We start from the raw sequence: 23,419 nt of genomic DNA, 5'->3' as shown, positions 1-23,419 counted from the left end.
GGGAACAGCTTCTTTCCAACCGTGGTAAGACTGCTGAACAGATCCTGGCCCGGATCTGGTCCGTACCTTCCAAATATCTGGACCTGACTTGCACTACCTTACTTTCCCTTTTCTATCTTCTAATTATGATTTATAATTTAAATTTTTATTATATTTACTTTGATTTGTACTCCAGGGACCACGAAGCACAGAATCAAAAATCGCTGTGATGATTGTACGCTCTAGTATCGATTATTTGGTGACAATAAAGTAAAGACGTTTCTCCGAGCCAGGGTGTAAAGCACAGTACTACACATAACATACATATAACACACAGTAACTTAGGAAAGCAAGGATAAAATCTACAGATGAATTATGCATGAATAAACAAAGTAAAGTGCATTAATTAAATATTGTCAGGTACGGAACGGTGACACTTCAAATGTGATGCAGCAGGGAGTTCAGAAACCTGACGGCCTGAGGGAAGAAACTGTTTCCCATCCTGACTGTTCTTGTCTTTATGCATCGGAGTCTCCTGCCTGATGGTAGAAAGTCAGAGAGGATGCTGGGTGGATGGGCCGGATCGTTGATAATACTAAGGCCCCTGCGTACGCAGCGCTCCTGATAAATGTCCCCGATGGACGGTAGGGAGACCCCTGTGATCCTCTCGGCCGTTCTCACAGTCCTTTGTAGGGACTTCTGGTCCGATGCTCGGCTGCTCCCGGACCAGACGGAGATGCAACTTGTCAGGACGCTCTCAATGGTGCTCCTGTAAAATTCAGTTAAGACCCAAAACCGGATTTAATCACTTCGCTACTGAACTTGGTAGGTGTAAACACTCTAAATTCCTTCTTGAGCCCCTCTGCCTCCTTGCTGAGAACTCTCCGAGCAGGCTTCTGGTCACCTGACTATCTCCTTAAGTGGCTTTGCATTAGGAATATTGACAAATAAAAATGTACTGTGAATCTCCTTGACGTTTTTTTTGCTTTTGGACAAATAGAAATACAGTTTGTTTTGATCTCAATGGCACTTGTGTTTAAACTAACTGAAGGCACAAGGTAGCCTGAGATTCAAGTGCCATGTCGACTGCAACACGTCCATCTGTCGGTTAGTCTGACGAGATCTGGAGGATTATTCTAAAGCGGACTGTCCCTTTAACAAGAGAGAGCGGGAGGGAGCGAATAGCTTGTGTGCTAATTCAGCAGCAGGACGAGAGAGAAAGTCTGTGAGTTGCCTTGGAAACTGAAAGGCAGAGCTATATGACGGACGGCTCGTGTTCAGCACTTGGGAGATATATGCAAGGTCAGTCGACTTCTTAATCAGACACACGACACGCCAGAGGCAAGGAGGACGCTGGCGAGCTTTGTGTGCCCACGACAAGGGTGGGGCTTTGCTCACAGTGTGGACAAAGGGGTGACCGGTGGGGAGCTATCAACCCTGGTCTGGGTTGATAACTCCACCACAGAAGATGGCATCCTCTTTCTGTGGTCACAGTCGGTGACTGGAAGTTTTGGGACCAGAAGGACGACGTAGAGGATCGGCACCACCATAGGGAAATCAAACCAACTCTCTTTCACACTCTCTCTCCAACTCTACTCAAATCAAATTCCAGAACTGAACCGATTACTTACTATACCACCGTAATCACCTGAGCTGGGGAAGCTTGGGAACCCTTTTTACTCACCTATACCTATATACATTGTTATGACTGATGAACAGACCTGATGGACAATGGGATACAGAGTTAACCATCCCCCACCTTGAGAACCACGAACTATTACTGTTGTTATGCTGACCACGAGAAAGAGAGACGAGAAACAGGCAAGAACATCTGCGACAGATAAGAGAGGGAGGGAGTTTGCTGATTAACTGTATTGTGACTCCTTTTTTGAAATATTTACTGTTTCGCTGCAAGTACAATAGTTTGCTCAATAACATTCCTCAGTGGACTGCAGGAGTGGCCTGATTTGACGAACACAGTCATTCAGAATTGATGGATGGCTGAGACCCCGTGAGCAGGGATAAAAAGACAGGTCTGGGGAGACACCCTCCAGACACGCCAGTGGACACTGATTGAGTGTTGGAACCCACAAGAAAGGTGGGGGCTTCGGAGACCGAACCAGGAGATCGGTCAGTAAAGCTCACAGTGTTACAGCAGGGCCGGTGGGGACCTGTGTGTGTGTGTGTGTGTGTGTGTGTGTGTCCACTCATGCCAGAGTGACGAGCTCACCACAGGAGAACGGTCTGGCTGAAGACCAGAGGGGTCATAACTGAATGACCACAACGATACGACGGATTAAGAAAGCAAAGGAAGGTTTGCCTGCTGTAGCTGTTACATCTCGCTCGCGCTCTCTCTCTCTCTCCAATGATTACAACTCAACAAGCATAACTACCTCAGCACTCATGAACTGAACTTTATATTCTATGACAATTTATTTACCCCTAGACATCGATAGAGCTCGTTTATTATTGATCGTTATTATTATTCCTACACTTTTAGGTTTATTACTGCTACCTTGTGTTATATGTATATTTGCATTATTGATATGGTTTTGCTTATTTTTATTAATAAACACCTTTAAATATAGTACCCCCCAGACTCCCAACGGATTCTTCTTTCTCTGCTGGTCAGACACCCAGTTACGGGGTACGTAACAACATGCATATATTTTGCTAACCTGTTTACTTCATCTTGTTTCATATTACTTTATTCTCATAGTTAGCAATAAAATGAAGTTTGTAATGGTGACTCCAGGTGTGCCCATCTCTGCTGGTTCTTTTTAACCCGTTACGGGGTACGTAACAGTTAGTCTTACCGCGAGTTAAGAAGCGTTTCTGCTAAACTACTGGAATGGGTGGGATCTTCCGGAAATGACGAACCTCTGCTGGGAACCTCACCGGGATCACAAAGCTGGCTGAGGGTTTGAGGCAGAGTGGCCTGCTCTGGTTATCATCTGCCAGGTTATCAAATCATTCTGCAGTGAACTCTGATTTCTCCAACACAGAAAAAGGCAGAAAGAAACATGGTTGAGAGGGGCTCTTGACATACCCGTCGAAGCCCCGAGGGATCTCCTTCACCTTTTCTGCCTGGACAACCTCACGCCTTCTTTTCCTCTTCCTGTCTTTCTTAAGCATTTGCTTGCATTTCTTATATACTCCTCAAGTACCTCATTTGTTCCTACCTGCCTATGCACCTCCTTTTTTTCTCTTAACCGGGACCTCAATCTCTCTCAAAAACCAAGGTTCCTTAAGCCTTTGATTCTGACAAGCACATACAAGCTCCGGACTCTCAAAATTTCACTTTGGAGGGCCTCCCACTTACCATGTACACCTTTGCCAGAAAACAGCCTGTCCCAGTCCACACCTGCCAAATCCTTTCTGATACCATCAAAGTTGGCCTTTCTCCAATTTAAAATCTGAACTTGAGGATCTGACCTATCCTTTACCACAATTACCCTGAAACTAATAGGATTAGTATCACTAGATGCATAAACTTGTCACCTGCCTTGTCTCGATGCCTAATAGGCGATCAAGTATTGCACACTCTCTCATATTGATTAAGGAAACTTCCCTGAACATATTTGATAATCTTTATCCCATCTAGTCCTTTTACAGTATGGGACTTATAAAGTCAGAGCAAACTACGGCACAAAAACTTCTGGCAACTTTTCTTCAATTCCCCACCCTGGCTTCCTACCTCACCTGGATCACCTCCTCCTTCCCTTTCTCCCATGTTCCACCTTCCTCTCCTATCAAATTCTGTCTTCTTTTGCCTTTTCCACATATCACCTCCCAGCTTCTTACTTCATTCCCCCCTCCTCACCCACCTGGCTTCACCTATCAACCTTCCAGCTAGCCTCCTTCCCCTGCCCCCACCTTTTTATTCTGGCATCTTCCCCCACCTTTCCTTCTCAGTCCTGAAAAAGGGTCTCGGCCTGAAACGCCAATTGTTTATTCATTTCCATAGAAACTGCTTGATCTGCTGAGTTCCTCCAGCATTTTGTGCATGTTAATCTGGACTTACAGTATCTCTTGTGTTATGAATTCCAGTTGTGTATAGTTTTTCATAATTATTCCCTGTGATAAAATGAATATCAAGGTTTTAATTCTAATTTATTTTACAGCACTTCTTTCACCTCAGATGGCTGATGAAGTTTGGTATGGCCCCTCCAAATTCTGAGAACTTTCTACAGGGGCACGATTGAGAGCATCCTGACTGGCTGCATCACTGCCTGGTATGGGAACTGTACTTCCCTCAATCGCAGGACTCTGCAGAGAGTGGTGCGGACAGCCCAGCGCATCTGTAGACGTGAACTTCCCACTATTCAGGACATTTACAGAGACAGGTGTAGGTGTGTAATACGGACCAGAGTCATCCCAACCACAAACTGTTCCAGCTGCTACCATCCGGGAAACGGTACCGCAGCATAAAAGCCAGGACCAACAGGCTCCGGGACAGCTTCTTCCACCAGGCCATCAGACTGATTAATTCATGATGACACAACGGTATTTCTATGTTATATTGACTATCCTGTTGTAATTTATAATATTTATTACAATTTAATTTATAATTTATAATATATTTATTATAAATTACTGTAATTGCACATTTGAACGGAGATGTAACATACAGATCTTTACTCCTCATATGCTTGAAGGATGTAAGTAATAATGTCAATTCAATTCAAATACAGTCCAGTTACAAGCTCTCCCAGCCCAATCACACCCACAGAATCAATACAACTACTTACCTGTACGTTTTTGGAAGTTGGGAGGAAACCGGAGCATCCGGAAGAAACCCACGCGGTGACGGGGAGAACGTATAAACTCCTCACAGACAGCGTTGGAACTGTACCCAGGTCGGTTGTGCTGTAACAGCATTACGCTGACTGTTACCCTACCACGCCACAAGGGTATATGGTAACATATAGCGCTTCACTTAATGCCCCTTATGCCGCTGGCTTTCAGGGCAGCGATGAAGGTCCTCCATCTCTGGTGGTCTTCATGGATTCCTTCATCATGTCAGTAGCTTCCTCTTGGTCAGTCGTGCAAGTCCCGGGCGGGGACTCGGGAATACCGTCGCAGCAACAACTTTGCAAGCAGCGTCAGTTGGACCACAGAAAGGGCAAGACCAGTGAACACAACTGGTCCAAATACTGGGAGAGAGTTTGAGCTCCTGGGTTATCAATCTCTCTGAGGATCTCCCTGGGCCCAATATAACATTGCCGCTACAAAGAAGACATGACAGCAGCTATATTACATTAGGAGTTTGAGGAGATTTGGTACATCACCTAAAACACTCGAAAGCTTCTACAGTTGGACCTTGCCTGCATCAGGGTCTGGTGGTCTGGTGGGGTGGGGGGTGTGACTACTGCACAGGATCGAAATAAGCCGCAGAGTTGTAAACTCAGTCGGCTCCAGCATGGGCACCAGCCTCTGTCGTATCCAGGAGATCTTCAAGGAGTGATGTCTCAAAAAGGCAATATCCCATCAGCCAGGGCATGCAACTCACACAATGTGCTGGCGGAGCTCAGCCGGTCAGGCGTCAGAGTCAGCAGTCGGTGTTTCAGGCTGAGACCCTTCATCAGAAGGAGAGATGTTCATTAATGACTTCACCACGTTCCATTCCAGTTACCACATCTCAGCAGATGAACCAGTCCGTGCCTGAATGTGGCAACAGACAATAGACAGTAGGTGCAGGAGTAGGCCATTCGGCCATTCCAGTGTATACAAGCCCGTCTCTCCAGTCTTTCAACATATGACAGTCCCGCCATTCCGGGAATTAACCTTGTGAACCTACACTGCAATCCCTCAATAGCAAGGAGGGAGACCAAAACTGCACACAATACTCCAGGTGGGGTCTCACCAGGGCCCTGTACAGCTGCAGAAGGATCTCTTTGCTCCTACACTCAACTCCTCTTGTTATAAAAGCCAGCATGCCATTAGCTTTCTTCACTGCCTGCTGGACCTGCATGCTTGCTTTCATTGACTGATGTACAAGAACACCTAGATCCCGTTGTGCTTCCCCTTTACCCAGCATCGGTGGTAAGTGGCAAGTTATCATTCATGGAACAAGTTCCAGACGACGACTACGACCCCCCCGCCCCCCCCCAAGACAGAGACCTGGAGACACAAGCATCCAGCAACCCACTTCTCTCTCTCTAGCTCACTGCTGCCGCAGTCTTGGGCAAGGTTTAATTGACGCGGTTTATGGATTGGACTCTGCAGTCCATGTTACCGTGTTTCTTTTTTTTAATTTCAAATTGCTATTTTGTTCGGGGCAGACTGGCTCTGCGACCCTTCAGTCAAGAAGTGACACCGTGCTGAATTGAACCGAACTACGCTGAACACTCCGAGACTGTGGATTGATGTTTTCTATTCTGTGTGCTCTTCTACCGTTCGTGCAATTTGTTCATTTTTTTGCTCGATGCCTTTTCTTTTGAACGAGCTCCGCGGCGGGTTCTTGCTTCACGGGAAGACGAATCTCAGGGTTGTACGCCGCATATGTTTTGGCGCCTCTGGTTCCAGGAGGAGATCTGAGGCCGAGCATCCTGTGCGAATGACTCACCTCCTGACACCCGAAAACACAGGGAATGGGATAGGACCCAACCCATTTGCTTAGATATATCAGCGCTGGGGAAGCTCAACGTCGTCGAAGACAAAGGAGCCAATCCACCACTATAAGCACGTCCGGCCTACAGAATGCACTCGGCTGGGATATTCGATCAAGACACCACAAATCCACCACCTCCGCCTTCAGGGCAGAGCAGGGCTTGAGACGCAACATCATCACTTCCAGGCTTCCCTCCAAACTGTCGCGACTTGGGTATGCACTCAGCGGCCACGTTAGCAGGTGCACCGGCTCGTTAAGGCAAATATCTTAACTGGCCAATCACGTGGCAAGCAACTCAATACATAAAAGCATGCAGACACGGTCAGGAGGTTCAGTTGCTGTTCAGAACAGGGGAGAAACGTGATCTGAGTGACGCTGACTGTGCAGTGATTGTTGGTGCCAGATGGGGTGGTTTGAGTATCTCAGAAACTGCCGATCTCCTGGGGTCCACGCGCAACATTCTCTAGATCAGGGATTCCCAACCAGACCCCTCAGTTAATGGTAGGGGTCTACAGCATTAAAAAAAAAGGCTTGGAACTGCCCCCAACCCTCCCCCTGCTCTACAGTTTACAGAGAATGGTGCAGAGAACAAAAAATAAACCTGATGAGCAGTGGCTCAGAGGGCAAAAATGCCTTGAGAAGTCAGAGGAGAACGACCAGACTGGTTTAAGCTGACAGGAAGGTGACAGAAGCTCAACAGTGGGGTGCAGAAGAGCATCTCTGAACGTGCAGCGCGTCAAACCTTGAAATCCATGGATCACGGCAACAGAAGATCTCAAACATACACCCCAGGTGTGCTGCTGGTGCTTTGTTAATACTGGATCTAAATTCTAGACCTCCATTCCTTTTCAAGTCAAGTCACTTTTATTGTCATTTCGACCATAGCTGCTGGTACAGTGCATAGTAAAAACGAGACGACGTTTTTTCAGGACCGTGGTGTTACATGACACAGTACAAAAACTAAACCAAACTATGTAAAAAACAACACAGAGAAAGCTACACTAGACTACAGACCTACACAGGACTGCATAAAGTGCACAAAACAGTGCAGGCATTACAATAAATAATAAACAGGACAATAGGACAGTCAGGTGTCAGTCCAGGCTCTGGGTATTGAGGAGTCTGATAGCTTGGGGGAAGAAACTGTTTCTTGCATCAGTGGCTTAAGAAAGTAATATGACAGCGCCTTCTCAAAGGGAATTTGTGATGGCAGTACGGATCCCCGAAAAATGAGAGAGATGGAAGAAAACGAGAGCTTCATAATTGTAAAACCTCCAGAGGATTTAACTGGTCACCTCTTTTCTAAAATACCAGCCCGGGAATGACATGCAGAGCACAGATAAAAGGGGAAAGAGAGGAGAGGAAGGAGAGGACAAGAAGAAAGCACTTACTTTCACTGCCACATATGACAGCACATCATCTTTCAATGGTCTGATCTCATCCAAAGGCTGAAAAAGGAAGGAGGAGCATGCATGGTAACTTACAGAGTCACAGAGAAGAACAGCACAGAAATAGGCCCTTCGCTCCATCCAATCCATGTCAGAACCATTTAGACTGCCTCCTCCCATTCACCAGCACCGGGACCACCGCCCACCACACCCCTACCATCCACATACCTATCCAAGTTTCTCTTCAGCGTCGGAATCGAGCTCGCAGGCACCACTTGCGCCGGCAGCTCGTTCCACGCTCTCGCCACCCTCCGAGTGAAAAAGTTTCCCGTCATATTCCCCTTAAACCTTTCACCTTCCACCCTTAACCCATGACCTCTGGTTGTCGTCCTACCCAACCCCAGCAGAAAGAAACCTGCTTGCATTTACCCTATCTATATCCCTCATAATTTTGTATAGCTCTGTTAAATCTCCTCTCAATTTTCTACATCCTAAAGAATACAGTTCTAACCTATTCAATCTTTCCTTATAACTCAGGTCCTCCAGACTTGGCAACATTTTCTCTGCATTCTTTCCACCTTGTTTACATCCTTCCTGTAGGTAGATGACCAGAACAATATGGTCGGGGCACAATAGTAAGCATCATCCCACATCAGCAATTGCATCCAGTGGCCACTTCATTAGGCACAGCTGCTCGTATACTGCAAGTATCTAATTAGCCAATTGCGTGGCAGCAACCAAACATCTAAAAGCATGCAGACATGGTCAAGAGGTTCAGACCAAACATCAGAAAGGGGAAGGAAGGTGATCTTGGTGACTTTGACTGTAAGATTCCCTCTTGGTGCCAGATGGGGTGGCTTGAGTATCTCAGAGTCTGCTGATCTGCTGGGATTTTCACGCACAGCAGTCTCTCGAGTTTACAGAGAATGGTGCGAGAAACGAACAAGAAAAAAAAAATCACCCAGCGGATGGTAGATCTGTGGGCAAAAATGCTTTGTTTATGAGAGAGGTCAGAGGATAAGGGCCAGACTGGTTCAAACTGACAGGAAGGCAACAGTAACTCAAATCACCACACAACAATGGTATGCAGAAGATCATGGACATGTACTTAGTGTCCACTTTATTAGGTACAGGATTCCGAAGAGCAAAACATACCAGGATGCTTCCCAGATTAGTTACCAGTGGGGATGTTAACACCTAGGTAGATTCCGGGACAAGTGACCAAACTCTCGGACTAAGGGGCGGGATTTGAGGAGCAGCTGGCACAGTTCAGAACGGGAATTTCAGAACTTAAGAGCTGAGCAGCTACAATAGAGAGACAATTAAATCTGGGCGGTGCACGAGGCTGGAACTGAAGGATTACAGCGATGTCAGAAGGAAGTTGGAGATGGGGAGTAAACAAGGCTGTGGTACATGGATCTTAACTGGTCTCACGGCTTCGGGACTTACCTGCTGTGACTCTGTTTCTGGGTGCATTCCATTCTGAGCGACGGACTCCAGGTGGTTGACGATGTCACCGTCCCTGCAGGTAACACAGAAAAAAGCCATAACTCTAAATGGGTGTTAAATTTTGAAGAGTCTGTCACAGATTTACTGAAGGCTTTAGTTACCACTCCATCTCTCGCACCTTTACGAACTTAAATGCTATCTGAGCTTTAGGAGAGCTAACAGCCTATTCTCATTCTTTGAGGGGGGAACGTGATTCAGCTGTTAGTCTGAACCACTCTTCCTCCCCGATGAAGGTCTCAATAGAGATCATACGAAATCCTCCCTTGTGTCAAGAAAGATTATGAACACATCAGAATTTAGGCCCATACAGAAGAGGAAAGAATACATTCCATCACATGCAGGGGCATGGTAGCGTAGTGGTTAGCACAACGCTTCACGGTACCGACGTTCAATTTCCGCCGCTGCCTGTAAAGGGTTTGCACGTTCTTCCCTGTGACCGCGTGGGCTTCTTCCCACAGTCCAAAGATGTGTACCAGTTGGCAGGTTTTGTCCTGTGATTAGGCTAGGGTTGAATTGGGGGGTGGGGCGTGGCTCAAAGGGTGGGAATGTCGTCAATAAATAAATCAAAAACGCCTGCGCAGTAAGACCATGACTGGCACTTTCCTGCCGCAATTCCAAAGATCTATTAAGCTCGATCTTGAATACGATTAAAACACCAGTGTCCCAGGATCGATTCCGCCGCTCTGCTGTCTGTGGGAGTTTGTGTGTTCTGCCCCTGACCGCGTGTGTTTCTTCCGGGTGCCCTGGTTTCCCCCACATTGCAAAGACACATGGAAGAAGAAATCCTTTAACTCCGAGTGGAGTCATCGGGACGCTTTAGCGGGCTTTCTTGTTTTTATGAGGCCGAGTTGACAGCTCGACGCTCAACCCAGCCCGGACGGAAAGCATACAGGGGGGCCGGCTGGATTTGAACCCGGGAGCCTTCGCTCCAAAGTCCAGCGCTGACGCCACTACGCCACCAGCTGGCCAAGATGCATGGATGAGCAGGTTAATTGGTCAATAGGTGTAGTTAGGTAGCATGGGCTCATTGGGCCTGTTCAAAGATTCAAAGCACACTTGTTATCAAAGGATGCAATAAATTATACACCTTGAGATTTGTCTGCTTAGGGGCAGCCACAGAGCAAGAAACCCCAATAACCCAATTAAAAAGTTTTTAAAAAATTCAAAGAGAAAGAGAGAGAAAAAAACACACACACACACACACATTGTGCAAACAGTAGAAGCAAGCCAACAGCGTCCTGAACAGACCCAGTCCCAGAGGCGCTGGGTCTCTCAATAAAATAAAAAAATATTCTCAGCTACCTAGGGGTCCCACATCCTCTTGGGAAGACAATTCCAAAGATCTGCTAGCATTTAAATGAAGAATTTCAGTCCTGATGGCCAATTCCCTCTCTCTCCCTTCCCCCATCCCACTTTCACTCTGCCTCCTCTTCTAGCTGCCTATCACCTCTCTCATGATTCTGCCTTCTTCTACTACCCATAGTGCTTTCCCCTTACATTCCTTCTTCAACTCTCCAGCCTATCCCCTCCTTGCTTCCCCTCCCCCACCCCTTGATCTTTCCTCTGATTGGTTTTCCACCCTCCCCCCCCACCTTCTTTATAGGGCCCCTGCCCCCTCCTTCTTCAGTCCTGACGAAGGGTCTCGGCCCGAAACGCTGACCGCTCGTTTCCACGGATGCTGCCCGACCTGCTGAGTTCCTCCAGCTTGACTGTACGTCTTGATTTGATCACAGCGTCTGCCATGCACTTTGTGATTCCTGCAACTATCTTGGTTTCTTTAAAGTTCCCTCAAATTCTCCTCCTGGACAAAGAACGCGGCAGTGGCACAAACACGAGAAGATCTGCAGATGTTGGAAATCCAAAGCAACGCTGGAAGAGCTCAGCAGGCCAGGCAGCCAGTACGGGAAGGAGTTAACAGCTGACGTTCTGGGTCCTCGGCCCGAAACAACGGCTGTTCACACTTTTCCAGTGGCGCTGCCTGGCCTGCTGAGTTCCTCCAGTGTTTTGCGTGTGCGGCAAACAGCAATGCCGGTCCAGGGAACCCAACCCCGCAGCTAAACGCCTAACTGCTGGGTGCTGTTACCGTGACAACTGATTCTGCTCCTCCTGATTTCCGGCCTCCTGGCTCTCCTCTGCTACCGTGGAGACGTGTGGCGTTGGGGGTGACGGTGGCGGGGGCGGTTTTAATTTCCTCTCCTCCTCCTCCTGCTTGCGGCGGATCTCTTGCTGTTCTAGCTGTAACAGATGAGAGAATCAGATTTAGTACCACCGGCATACGCTGTGAAACTTGCTGACTTTGCAGCAGCAGTACAATGCAACGCGCCAGCGCGTGGCCAAGTGGTTAAGGCCTTCGTCTAGTGATCTGAAGGTCGCTGGTTCGAGCCTCAGCCTTGAGCAAGGCACTCAACCACACCACGCTTTGCAACGACACCGGTGCCAAGCTGTGTGGGTCCTAATGCCTTTCCCTTGGACAACCGGTGGAGAAGGGAGACTTGCAGCTTGGGTGCAAATCCATGATCTGTTGAGACTAACGGAGGCCTACACACAATGCAATACATGATAATAGAGAAAATCTACTGTGAATTATACATATTTTCAATTATACATATCATGGGTTCATTGTCTATTCAGAAATCAGACGGCAGAGGGGAAGAAGCTGTTCCTGAATCGTTGAGTGTGTGTCTTCAGGCTCCTGTACCTCCTCCCTGATGGCAGAGGGGAAGAAGCTGTTCCTGAATTGCTGAGTGTGTGTCTTCAGGCTCCTGTACCTCCTCCCTGATGGCAGAGGGGAAGAAGCTGTTCCTGAATCGCTGAGTGTGTGTCTTCAGGCTCCTGTACCTCCTCCCTGATGGCAGAGGGGAAGAAGCTGTTCCTAAATCGCTGAGTGTGTGTCTTCAGGCTCCTGTACCTCCTCCCTGATGGCAGAGGGGAAGAAGCTGTTCCTGAATCGCTGAGTGCGTGTCTTCAGGCTCCTGTACCTCCTCCCTGATGGTAACAATGAGAAGAGGGCATGTCCTGGGTGGTGGGGGTCCTTAATCATGGTTGCTGCCTTTCTGAAGCATCGAAGGCGTCCTACTACCGTGCCCTCTGGTCTTAGACTCTCGTACTATAGGAAACAACATGTCCACTCTCTGGGCCTTTCAATATTTAACAGGTTTCAGAATGAGAATCAAGTTAAATATCACCGGCACGTTGTGAAATTTGTTGCCTTTGTGGCAGCAGTACGATGGAATACATGATAACAGAGAAAAAACTGTTAATTAGTGTGTGTGTGTGTATGAAACAGTTAACTTAAATAAGTAGTGAAAAAATAGAAATAATAAAGAAGTAGTGAGGTAGTGCTCATGGGTTCAATGTCTATCCAGGAATCGGATGGCAGAGGGGAAGATTGCTAAGGCGGCTCTGATCTTGTAAACATCTCTCTAATCAGTGCAGCTCCTTGGCTGACATTTATACTTTGATGTTGGTTTGTTTTGGCAGTCTCAGTGTGTTCATTTGGAAATTGCTTCTTGCCTGCACACCATGTGTTCTGGGAGAAATAATCTGGGCAGAACTGGAAGTTCAGTCCAGCCTCAGGCAGTCAACCTGAACTGATCTGACAAAAAAGTTTTTTTTAAAAATCCAAGAAATTCCAGTGGGAGGGTGATTTCATTGAAAACTATTGGATGTTGAAAGGCCTCGATAGAGTGGACGTGGAGAGGATGTTTCCCTATGGTGGGAGAGTCTAAGACCAGAAAACACAGCCTCAGAATAGAGGGGCATCCTTTTCGAACGGAGATGATGAGGAGGAAGTTCTTTAGCCAGAGAGTGGTGAGTCTGTGGAATTCATTGCCACAGACAGCTGTGGAGGCGAAGTCATTGGGTATTTAAGGCAGAGTTTGATAAATTCTTCATTAGTCAGAGTGTCAAATGTTATGGGGAGAAGGCAGGAGATCGGGATTGAGAGGGATGACATGATGATATGGCGGAGCAGACTTGATGGGTCAAATGGCCTAATTCTGCTCCTAAATCTTAAGGTCTTAAAGTCTTTAGACTTTAGATATTTGCAGGAGCAAACTAGTAAGAAAAGGACACGCGTCATTAAAATGGTTCTGTTATCTATTTTTCTCTTTGTTACAAACTACCACAGTTATAAACACAAGAGATTCTGCCGATTTTGGTAGTCTAGGCCAACACACACAAAATGCTGGAGGAACTCTGCAGGTTGAGCAGCATCCATGGAGGGGAATAAACTGTGGACCTTGTTGGGCTAAGACCCTGCATTGGGATTGGAAAAGGGGGAAGATGCCCGATTAAGAAGGTGGGGGGAGGGGCAGGTGAAGCCTAGGTGAGGGGGCAGGTGGGAGGGGAGATGAAGTAAGAAGCTGGGTGGTGATAGGTGGTTGAGGGAAAGGGCATAAGGAGGAGGAATGAAAGTGGAGCATGGAGGAAAGGGTGATGGGGGTCCTTAATGATGGACGCTGCCTTTTTGAGGCACCGCTCCTTGAAAATATCTTGGATACTACGGAAGCTGGTGCCCATGATGAGCTGACTAAGTTTACAACTCTCTGCAATTTACTTAAACCCTGTGCAGTAGCTCCTCCCTCCCGTTGCCCCATATGAGTGAGACGGTGATGATGCAGCCAATCAGAATGACATGAGGGAGACAAGGGGCGGGGGGTAGGTAGGAGGTTGGGTTACAACGTAGGAGACGACGCTAAACTTACAAAGGAGACTGTTAGGGCAAACGCAGGGGAAAATGTTCCGGTTGTGCAGATTATGCAATAATAAATGAAACCGAGAGGCTTCTTTCCATGGAGAATGGTGAGAATTTAGAACCCATTCTCACGCGGCGGAAGGGTAGAAAATATCGAAGCTCCGTTCATAAGCACACACACAAAGGAGGAAGTTTAATGCTGAGAGACTGGTGCGGTGCATCAGTCCTGGAGTAGAGCTATGGTGCCAAACAGGCGCCATTTCGGCACGTAGCACTGCACTTACTGTTGTCAGTTTCTCCAGAGCCATGAACCGCTCTTCCCAGGCCGCCACTGCCTTCTCGAACCCCTCGTGCCGCTTGATCAGGTTCTCGGCATCGTCTACACTGCTCCCGACCTCCGCTGCTCTGACATACGGCTCTTGACTCGCCAGCCAGGCCTCCGCCACTGCTGCGTCTCGTCCGAACTGCAGTACTTCCATCACTGAGGACGAGAGCAGGGAGAACGTATTTATAAAGAGCGTACGAAATGGGAACAGGACCAGAATATAAAAGCGAGGATGTAACGCTGAGGCTTTATAAAGCACTGGTGAGGCCTCACTTGGAGTATTGTGAACATCTTTGGGCCCCTTATCTTATAAAAGATGTGTCGGCACTGAAGAGGGTTCACAGAAATTACTCCAGGATTGAACGGCTTGTCACGTGAGGAGCGTCTGATGGCTCTGGGCCTGTATTCACTAGAATTCAGAAGAGGGGTGACCTCATTGAAACCTATGGAACGGTGAAAGGCCTCAATAGAGAGGATGTGGAGAGGATGATTCCTGTGGTGGGGGAGTCGAAGACCAGAGGACACAGCCTCAGAACAGAGGGGCATCCTTTTAGAACAGAGACGAGTAGGGATTTCTTCAGCCATAGAGTGGTGAATCTTTTGAATTCATTGCCACAGGTAGCTGTGGAGGCTGTTATTATGTATATTTAAGGTAGAGACTGATAGGTTCTTCATTGGTCAGGGCATGGAGGGAGAAGGTACGATATTGGGGCTAAGAGTTCAGCCATGATGAAACGGTGGAGAAGACTCGATTGACCAAATATGGTCTTATGGTCTTCTGGTTTAAGTAGGCTACAAGTCCTCTCAGGCATCCCTGTAGACCTGCGAAGGAAGAATTTCTTTAGCTAGAGGGTGGTGAATCTGTGGAATTCATTGCACAAATCCATCATGTGTTTACGATGGTCTTCCCTCCCAAAGTCAGATTATTTTCTGCTATTAAGGAAGCTTCAGCTTCGAGAATCCATAAGCATTTCAAGCAAGGTATACAAGGTGATAAGAGGCATAGGTGAGGTGGACAGAGACTTTTTCCCAGGTGGAGATGGCTAATACCAGGGGGCATAATTTTAAGGTATCAGGAGGAAAGCATGTGGGGGTAGGTGGGTGGGAGAATGTTAGAGAGTGGTGGGTGCATGAAGCACCCTGCTAGGGGCAGATACCTTAGGGATATTTAAGAGATTCTTAGATAGGCATGTAGCGGTGTGCTACACGCAGCGCTAAAATTACGACACGGAGTCGGTAACTGCAATCGAAGGAAAAACTTTATTCGAAATCCTCAGCCTCACTTTTAAGCCTCCCTCAACCTGCCCCCCGTGGTGCAGAGGCTCCAAAGCTCTGTGCTCGCAAACCCCCGTAGGCTATCTAATTGTGAGCCGGTTCAGATGTGCCAGGAAATGGGTCGCCACAGGCACATGGATGAAAGAAAAATGGAGGACTATGTGAGGGGGAAGGGTTAGATTGATCATGGGAGTATCAGAATCAGAATTAGGTTTACTCTCCCCGGCATTTGTCATGAAATTTGTTAACTTCGCGGCAGCAGTACAATGCAATACATAATAACAGAAAAAAACCTGCATTACAGAAAGTATATAAAATAGTTATTTTTCCTGTTTTGCGGATGTCTGTGAAGAGTAAGAATTTCAGATTGCACACTGTGTACATTCTCTGAGCTTAAATTGAACCTTTGAAGCATTTAACTTGCATGAAGCTACATTCAAGCAGGGCCTCAGGGGAGGTTGTCTTTAGGTTAATATCTGGGATCAGTACAGGAACGACGTGGTGGCATAAAGCAGTGACAGAACCACACAACTAACCCAACTAGCATTTCATACGTTACACTGGGTTCTAGTGACAAGGGAAGCTTTGTTGTCAGGAATTGCTTGATTTTTGCTTTTGCAACTTATTCATGGATAACTGTTTCATGTCTTTTGAACAGTTGTCTAATAAATATAATTCACGCAGATTCCATTTTTTTTTAGATATTTACAAACCCTTATCAGAAGGGTTTAACAGCAACCATTTATGATGTGATCGTGAAAATACAGCCAGATGTATCAAATAAAATTAAGAATGAATGGGAAAAAGAACTTCAATTTTCCTTACTTACAGAGAAATGGGAAAAAATTTTACATTTAGTTAACTCTTCTTCTATGTGCTAAACACACGTTGATACAATTTAAGGTGGTGCATAGGGCTCATATGTCCAAGGACAAACTTACTTGTTTTTACTCCCATATTAATTATATCTGTGATAGATATCATTCCTAAGTAGCCTCTTTGACTCATATGGTTTGGTCCTGCCCTCTTCTGAAGAAATATTGGAAAGATATTTTTGGTATTCTTTCAACAGTTTTGAGTATTAATTTACACCCTCACCCTATTACTGCGATTTCTGGCTTACCAATGATGGATAATAGTCATTTATCCCCAGCGTCTCGCCAGATGATTGCATTTGCTACATTAATGGCCGGAAGATCCACTTTATTCAACTGGAAAGAGATTAATCCTCCAACTACATTCCAATGGTCTTCCCAAACTACATCTTGTTTAAATTTAGAGAAAATTAGAAGTGTTATTTTTGACCCTTCAGTTAAATTTGAAGAAACCTGGAGACCATTTATTAAACACTTTCAAATGAGCTAAATTTCCCAAACTTCATTTATCACCTTTAAAGTATTTGGATAGAGGAGCGGAGTTATTGACACTACTGTTTATACCTGTTGTAATATAATAGCCCAGTTATTTTTTCTCACTTTATTTTTAAGTTAGATAGTTGTTTTTTTTTTAAATTTTAAATTTGGGGGATTTTCTTTTCATTATAAATACAGGATGAATATGGGAGATCTGGCACATTTGTGTTACTAATAGTTGTTACTGTATATACTGTTCTATTAATTTTGTATTCCCAATCTCTCTGTATTCTGATTTTATTATGTCTTGTTCGAAAATCAATAAATAGATTTAAAAAGAAAAGGAATTGCTTGATTTTCCAACATTGGCAACACACGACACAGGTGTCAAGGTGCGAGGGCCTGTTACTCTCTGGTGGAAGTTTTCACCGAACACAGATGAACAACGCCCAGTAATTATTCTCACCAAGCTGCAGCCAATCCTCCTTCTCCTTCCACTTGTCATTGACCTCTTTCCTCCTTTCCTGGAGCTGGGATAACTTCTCCGCAATCTAACAGGAGAGTCCAAAGTAAACTTCTTTGAAAATTCATTCCGCTGCACTGCGGCCCTTTGCGCTGCGCCACCCAGCAACCCCCCCGATTTAACCCTTACCTAATCATGGGACAGTTCGCAATGGCCAATTAAACCTACCAATCGGAATGGGGGAGAAACTGGAGCACCCGGAGGAAACCCACACAGTCACAGGGAGAACTAACGAACTCCTTATATTTCATTATCAAAGCGCTTATAGGTCACCATTTACTACCCTGAGGTTCATTTCCTTGCAGGTGTTGACGGCATAACAAATAAATACTATAGGAAAACTGCACACTGCCAACCAGTGTGAAAAAGAAGACAACATGCGCAACTACAAAAATAAATAAATAAATAAAGTTAATAAATAATACTGAGAAGATAGAGTAAAAAACTTCTAGATCCTTTTAACTTTATCCTTCTATCTCACTTTTAACATTTAAGAAAAACTTGGACAGGTATGTGGATGAGAGGTGTATGGAGGGATATGGTCCAGGTGCAGGTCAGTGGGACTAGGCAGAAAAATGGTTCGGCACAGCCAAGAAGGGCCAAAAGGCCTGTTTCTGTGCTAACGTTCTATGATTCAATGGTTCTATCCCATATTGGATCCATGCTTTTTTAGATTTATGAGAGTCTTTCCTCTCATAAAATAAATGAAAAAGCATTCTTGCTTCAGAGAGGTAAACATGCTTATAATGTAAGTGCCAGTGAAAGGTTATTGAAGTAAACAATATACCATCAGAAAGCAACCCACACAAAATACTGGAGGGGCTCAGCAGGGCCAGGTAACATCCATGGAAATAAACAGACAGTCAGCATTTTGGGCCGAGACCCTTCTTTAGGACCCGGAAGGAAGATGAGAAGTCGGAGTAAGAAGGTGGGGGGATGGGAGGAAGAAGTACAAGGGGGACCGGTGATGGATGAAACCGGGAGAGAGTGAGGGGTGAAGTAAAGAGCTGCAAAATGCAAAATGCGCGCGCAAAATGCTGGAGGAACTCAGCAGGCCATGCAGCACCTATGGAAAAGAGCAAACAATTGGCGTTTCGGGCTGAGACCCAAGAGATACAGGGCTGGAGAAGGGGGAATCTGATAGGAGAGGACAGAAGGCCATGGAAGAAAGGGAAAGGGGGGAGGAGCACCACAGGGAGGTGATGGGCAGGTAAAGGAAATGGGAATGGGGAACGGTGAAGGAGAGAAGGTGGGTGCTGTGAGAGTTAGCGGGTCTACAAAAGATACCAGTCATTATGGCAGAGATGGAGACAGAGAGATCGAGAAAGGGGAGGCGAGGTGTAGTGAATAGACAAAGTGAATTTGAGGGCAGGGTGGAAGAGGGAGGCAAAGTTGATGAAATCGATGAGCTCAGCAATGAACTTGTCGATGCAGCTGTGGAAGAGTTGGGGGGGGGGGGTCGATGTCGGCGTGCCGCGGGAAGAGCTGGGGGGGTGATGTCGGTGTGGTGAGGGAAGAGCTGGGGGGTCGATGTCGGCGTGGTGAGGGAAGAGCTGGGGGGGTCGATGTCGGCGTGGCGCGGGAAGAGCTGGGGGGGTTGATGTCGGCGTGGCGCGGGAAGAGCTGGGGGGGTCGATGTCGGGTTGGCGAGGGAAGAGCTGGGGGGGTCGATGTCGGCGTGGCGCGGGAAGAGCTGGGGGGGTCGATGTCGGGTTGGTGAGGGAAGAGCTGGGGGGGTCGATGGCGTGGTGAGGGAAGAGCTGGGGGGGGTCGATGGCGTGGTGAGGGAAGAGCTGGGGGGTGATGTCGGTGTGGTGAGGGAAGAGCTGGGGGGGTCGATGTCGGTGTGGTGAGGGAAGAGCTGGGGGGTGATGTCGGCGTGGTGAGGGAAGAGCTGGGGGGTCGATGTCGGTGTGGTGAGGGAAGAGCTGGGGGGTCGATGTCGGGTTGGTGAGGGAAGAGCTGGGGGGTCGATGTCGGGTTGGTGAGGGAAGAGCTGGGGGGGGTCGATGTCGGGTTGGTGAGGGAAGAGCTGGGGGGGTCGATGTCGGCGTGGCGCGGGAAGAGCTGGGGGGGTCGATGGCGTGGCGCGGGAAGAGCTGGGGGGGGTCGATGTCGGTGTGTCGCGGGAAGAGCTGGGGGGGTTGATGTCGGCGTGGCGCGGGAAGAGCTGGGGGGGGTCGATGTCGGTGTGGTGAGGGAAGAGCTGGGGGGGTCGATGTCGGTGTGGTGAGGGAAGAGCTGGGGGGTCGATGTCGGGTTGGTGAGGGAAGAGCTGGGGGGGGTCGATGTCGGCGTGGTGAGGGAAGAGCTGGGGGGTCGATGTCGGGTTGGTGAGGGAAGAGCTGGGGGGGTCGATGTCGGCGTGGCGCGGGAAGAGCTGGGGGGGTCGATGTCGGCGTGGCGCGGGAAGAGCTGGGGGGGTCGATGTCGGTGTGTCGCGGGAAGAGCTGGGGGGGTTGATGTCGGCGTGGCGCGGGAAGAGCTGGGGGGGGTCGATGTCGGTGTGGCGCAGGAAGAGCTGGGGGGGTCGATGTCGGTGTGGTGAGGGAAGAGCTGGGGGGGTCGATGTCGGGTTGGTGAGGGAAGAGCTGGGGGGGTCGATGTCGGGGTGGCGCGGGAAGAGCTGGGGGGGGTCGATGTCGGGTTGGTGAGGGAAGAGCTGGGGGGGTCGATGTCGGCGTGGCGCGAGAAGAGCTGGGGGGATCGATGGCGGGTTGGTGAGGGAAGAGCTGGGGGGGTCGATGTCGGTGTGGTGAGGGAAGAGCTGGGGGGTTGATGTCGGGTTGGTGAGGGAAGAGCTGGGGGGGGCGATGTCGGTGTGGTGAGGGAAGAGCTGGGGGGATCGATGGCGGGTTGGTGAGGGAAGAGCTGGGGGGGTCGATGTCGGTGTGGTGAGGGAAGAGCTGGGGGGTCGATGTCGGGTTGGTGAGGGAAGAGCTGGGGGGGGTTGATGTCGGGTTGGTGAGGGAAGAGCTGGGGGGGTCGATGTCGGCGTGGTGAGGGAAGAGCTGGGGGGTCGATGTCGGTGTGGTGAGGGAAGAGCTGGGGGGTCGATGTCGGGTTGGTGAGGGAAGAGCTGGGGGGTCGATGTCGGTGTGGTGAGGGAAGAGCTGGGGGGTCGATGTCGGGTTGGTGAGGGAAGAGCTGGGGGGTCGATGTCGGGTTGGTGAGGGAAGAGCTGGGGGGGGTTGATGTCGGGTTGGTGAGGGAAGAGCTGGGGGGGTCGATGTCGGCGTGGTGAGGGAAGAGCTGGGGGGTGATGTTGGTGTGGTGAGGGAAGAGCTGGGGGGTCGATGTCAGTGTGGTGAGGGAAGAGCTGGGGGGTCGATGTCAGTGTGGTGAGGGAAGAGCTGGGGGGTTCGATGTCGGTGTGGTGAGGGAAGAGCTGGGGGGTCGATGTCGGGTTGGTGAGGGAAGAGCTGGGGGGTCGATGTCGGTGTGGTGAGGGAAGAGCTGGGGGGGTCGATGTCGGTGTGGTGAGGGAAGAGCTGGGGGGTCGATGTCAGTGTGGTGAGGGAAGAGCTGGGGGGGGTCGATGTCGGCGTGGCGCAGGAAGAGCTGGGGGGGTCGATGTCAGTGTAGGCTTGGAACAGTACCATCACAGACACCGATTAATATTACTGTATTACTGCATTATTGTATTATTAGTATTACTGCAGGTATTTGGAATCAGGGCAGATAGTTAAAGCAGAATCATTCTCAGGTGAATAATTTGACCAAAGGATTCTCTTACCTCATCTGAAGCGTAGTGGTTCTTGGCTAGAAGGGCATTGCCCATCTCAATGCTGGCAGTAAAGCTGTCATCCCGGGCATCGATTTCTGACTTGATTCCCTGATGGTTCTTTATGGTCAGGTCTGCTGAAGAGACGTCCCTGCAAAGGGAGAGCGTGGAGATTCAGTGGTGGCCCAGGGAACGTAAGCGCTGCGCTCGGCTCTTTCGTACAGAGCGGTGCCAGAGATGCTCTTACCTTTAACCAAGGACCGCCAGGGAAGAGGCTATGCACGCCAGGGCTGGTAGACTCAAAAATAGTTCCAACCCGTGATGCTGATCAATACCTTCACCCATTAACCCACTGCACCCACCCCTCTCCCCCTCGCTGCCATTTACACTTACACTTCACACCTGCACCGATACAATCACTATCCTACAGAATGCACATATACCTCGCTGATACCTGGAAGAGTTCACTTTGCCAAGAGTCACCTTGTCCTTTTAACAGTTCCTGTCAAGAATCTCCCGACCGTCCATCGGGGACATTTATCAGGAGCGCTGCGTACGCAGGGCCCTTAGTATTATCAAGGACCCCACCTGTCCATCCATAAGATGTCAGAGCAGAAGTAGGCCATTTGGCCCATCGAGTCTGCTCTGCCATTCAATCATGGCTGATCCTTTTCTCCCCTCTCCAGCCCTCTCCCCATAATTTTTGATGCCATGTCCAAGCAAGAATTGATCAAGCTCTGCCTTAAATACACCCTACGACCTGGCCCCCGCAGCTGCCTGTGGTAACAAATTTCACAAATTCACCACCCTCTGGCGAAAGAAGTTTCTACATCCCTGTTTCAAATGGCCGCCCCTCTATACTGAGGCTGTGCCCGCTTGTTCTAGACTCCCCCACCATGGGAAACATCCCTTCCACACCTACATCCAGCATCCGACCATCAGGCGAGACTCCGATGCATAAAGACAAGAACAGTCAGGATGGGAAACAGTGTCTTCCCTCGGGCGTCAGGCTTCTGAACTCCCTGCTGCATCGCAATTAAAGTGTCACCGGTTAATCTGTTCTGTACCCGACAATATTTAATTTATGCACTTTACTTTGTTTATTTATGAGCAATTCATCTGCAGATTTTATCCTTACTTTCCTAAGTTATTGCGTATTATGTGTACTACTGTGCTTTACACCCTGGTCCGTAGAAACATTGTCTTGTTCGACGGTTTACATGTATGTAGCTATGACAATAATTTTAACCACACTTATGTACATATACCCCTGCGTCTAGCATCACCTTCTGTACATGCAATCCATATATATATATATATATATATATAAATAACAGTGAATCTTATGTATACAAGGCCACATTTCGTTACTTGTACGTTGTGGTTTATAGGACTGCCGTTATATTTATTGATTTTTAAAAATTCTGTTCTTTATGTTTATTGTGTTTGCATGCTGCATTGATCTGGGGTAATAATCATTTTTTTTCTTCTGTGCACCCAATAATAAACAACTGTGAATCTTGAACTTGCCAACTTACGACATCAGTCATCCCAGACTCAATCCTCTGCTGTTAATTTATTGGTGAATCTTGTGGCCTGAGCCAGCAACTCCCCCTCCTTAAATCCCACTCCTGAGCTGCACATGACTTTTAATTTTGGGCAGTCATCAGGACCTCCAACTGGCTCCAATGCTCCTTCAGTGAGGCATCGACCGATCGCAGACCTTAAGAGTCATAGAAGAGACCAGCGGAGAAATAGGGGCTTCGGCCCATCTAGTCCATGCTGAACCATCCACTCCTATCAGCCTGCACTGGGACACCATAGCCCCCCATAAGCCTGCCATCCACGTACCCATCCACACCTCTTAAACGTTGAAATCGAGCTCGCACGCACCAATTGTGCTGGCAGCTCATCCCACACTCAAACAACCCTCTCAATGCAGAAGTTTCCCCTCATGTTCCTCTTCATCTTTCACCCCTAACCCATGACCTCTGGTCGTAGTCCCACCCAACCTCAGTGAAAAAAGCCTGCTTGC

At 48.2% G+C, this 23,419-nt stretch overlaps 1 protein-coding gene across 4 annotated transcripts in view; it reads right to left on the bottom strand.

Moving 5' to 3' along the window:
- The window catches only part of LOC132384011 (spectrin beta chain, non-erythrocytic 1-like), a 444,742-nt gene that overhangs the window by 18,688 nt on the left and 402,635 nt on the right, over positions 1 to 23,419 (bottom strand). For 3 of the 4 annotated variants that reach the window (XM_059955276.1, XM_059955278.1, XM_059955277.1), the window contains 6 exons: positions 21,397 to 21,535; positions 17,604 to 17,688; positions 14,470 to 14,666; positions 11,573 to 11,724; positions 9,430 to 9,502; positions 7,984 to 8,040 (listed from right to left, as the gene is read on the bottom strand). In XM_059955276.1, the coding sequence (XP_059811259.1) occupies positions 7,984 to 8,040; positions 9,430 to 9,502; positions 11,573 to 11,724; positions 14,470 to 14,666; positions 17,604 to 17,688; positions 21,397 to 21,535 (703 nt within the window). The remainder of the gene's footprint in view (positions 1 to 7,983; positions 8,041 to 9,429; positions 9,503 to 11,572; positions 11,725 to 14,469; positions 14,667 to 17,603; positions 17,689 to 21,396; positions 21,536 to 23,419) is intronic. The other variant, XM_059955275.1, reaches the window with a different exon arrangement.

Source organism: Hypanus sabinus, chromosome 31 (genome assembly GCF_030144855.1).
Source record: "Hypanus sabinus isolate sHypSab1 chromosome 31, sHypSab1.hap1, whole genome shotgun sequence".
NCBI classification, from domain to species: Eukaryota; Metazoa; Chordata; class Chondrichthyes; order Myliobatiformes; family Dasyatidae; genus Hypanus; species Hypanus sabinus.
Note: the sequence above shows the minus strand (reverse complement) of the source record. Positions and strands in the feature narration are given on the sequence as shown.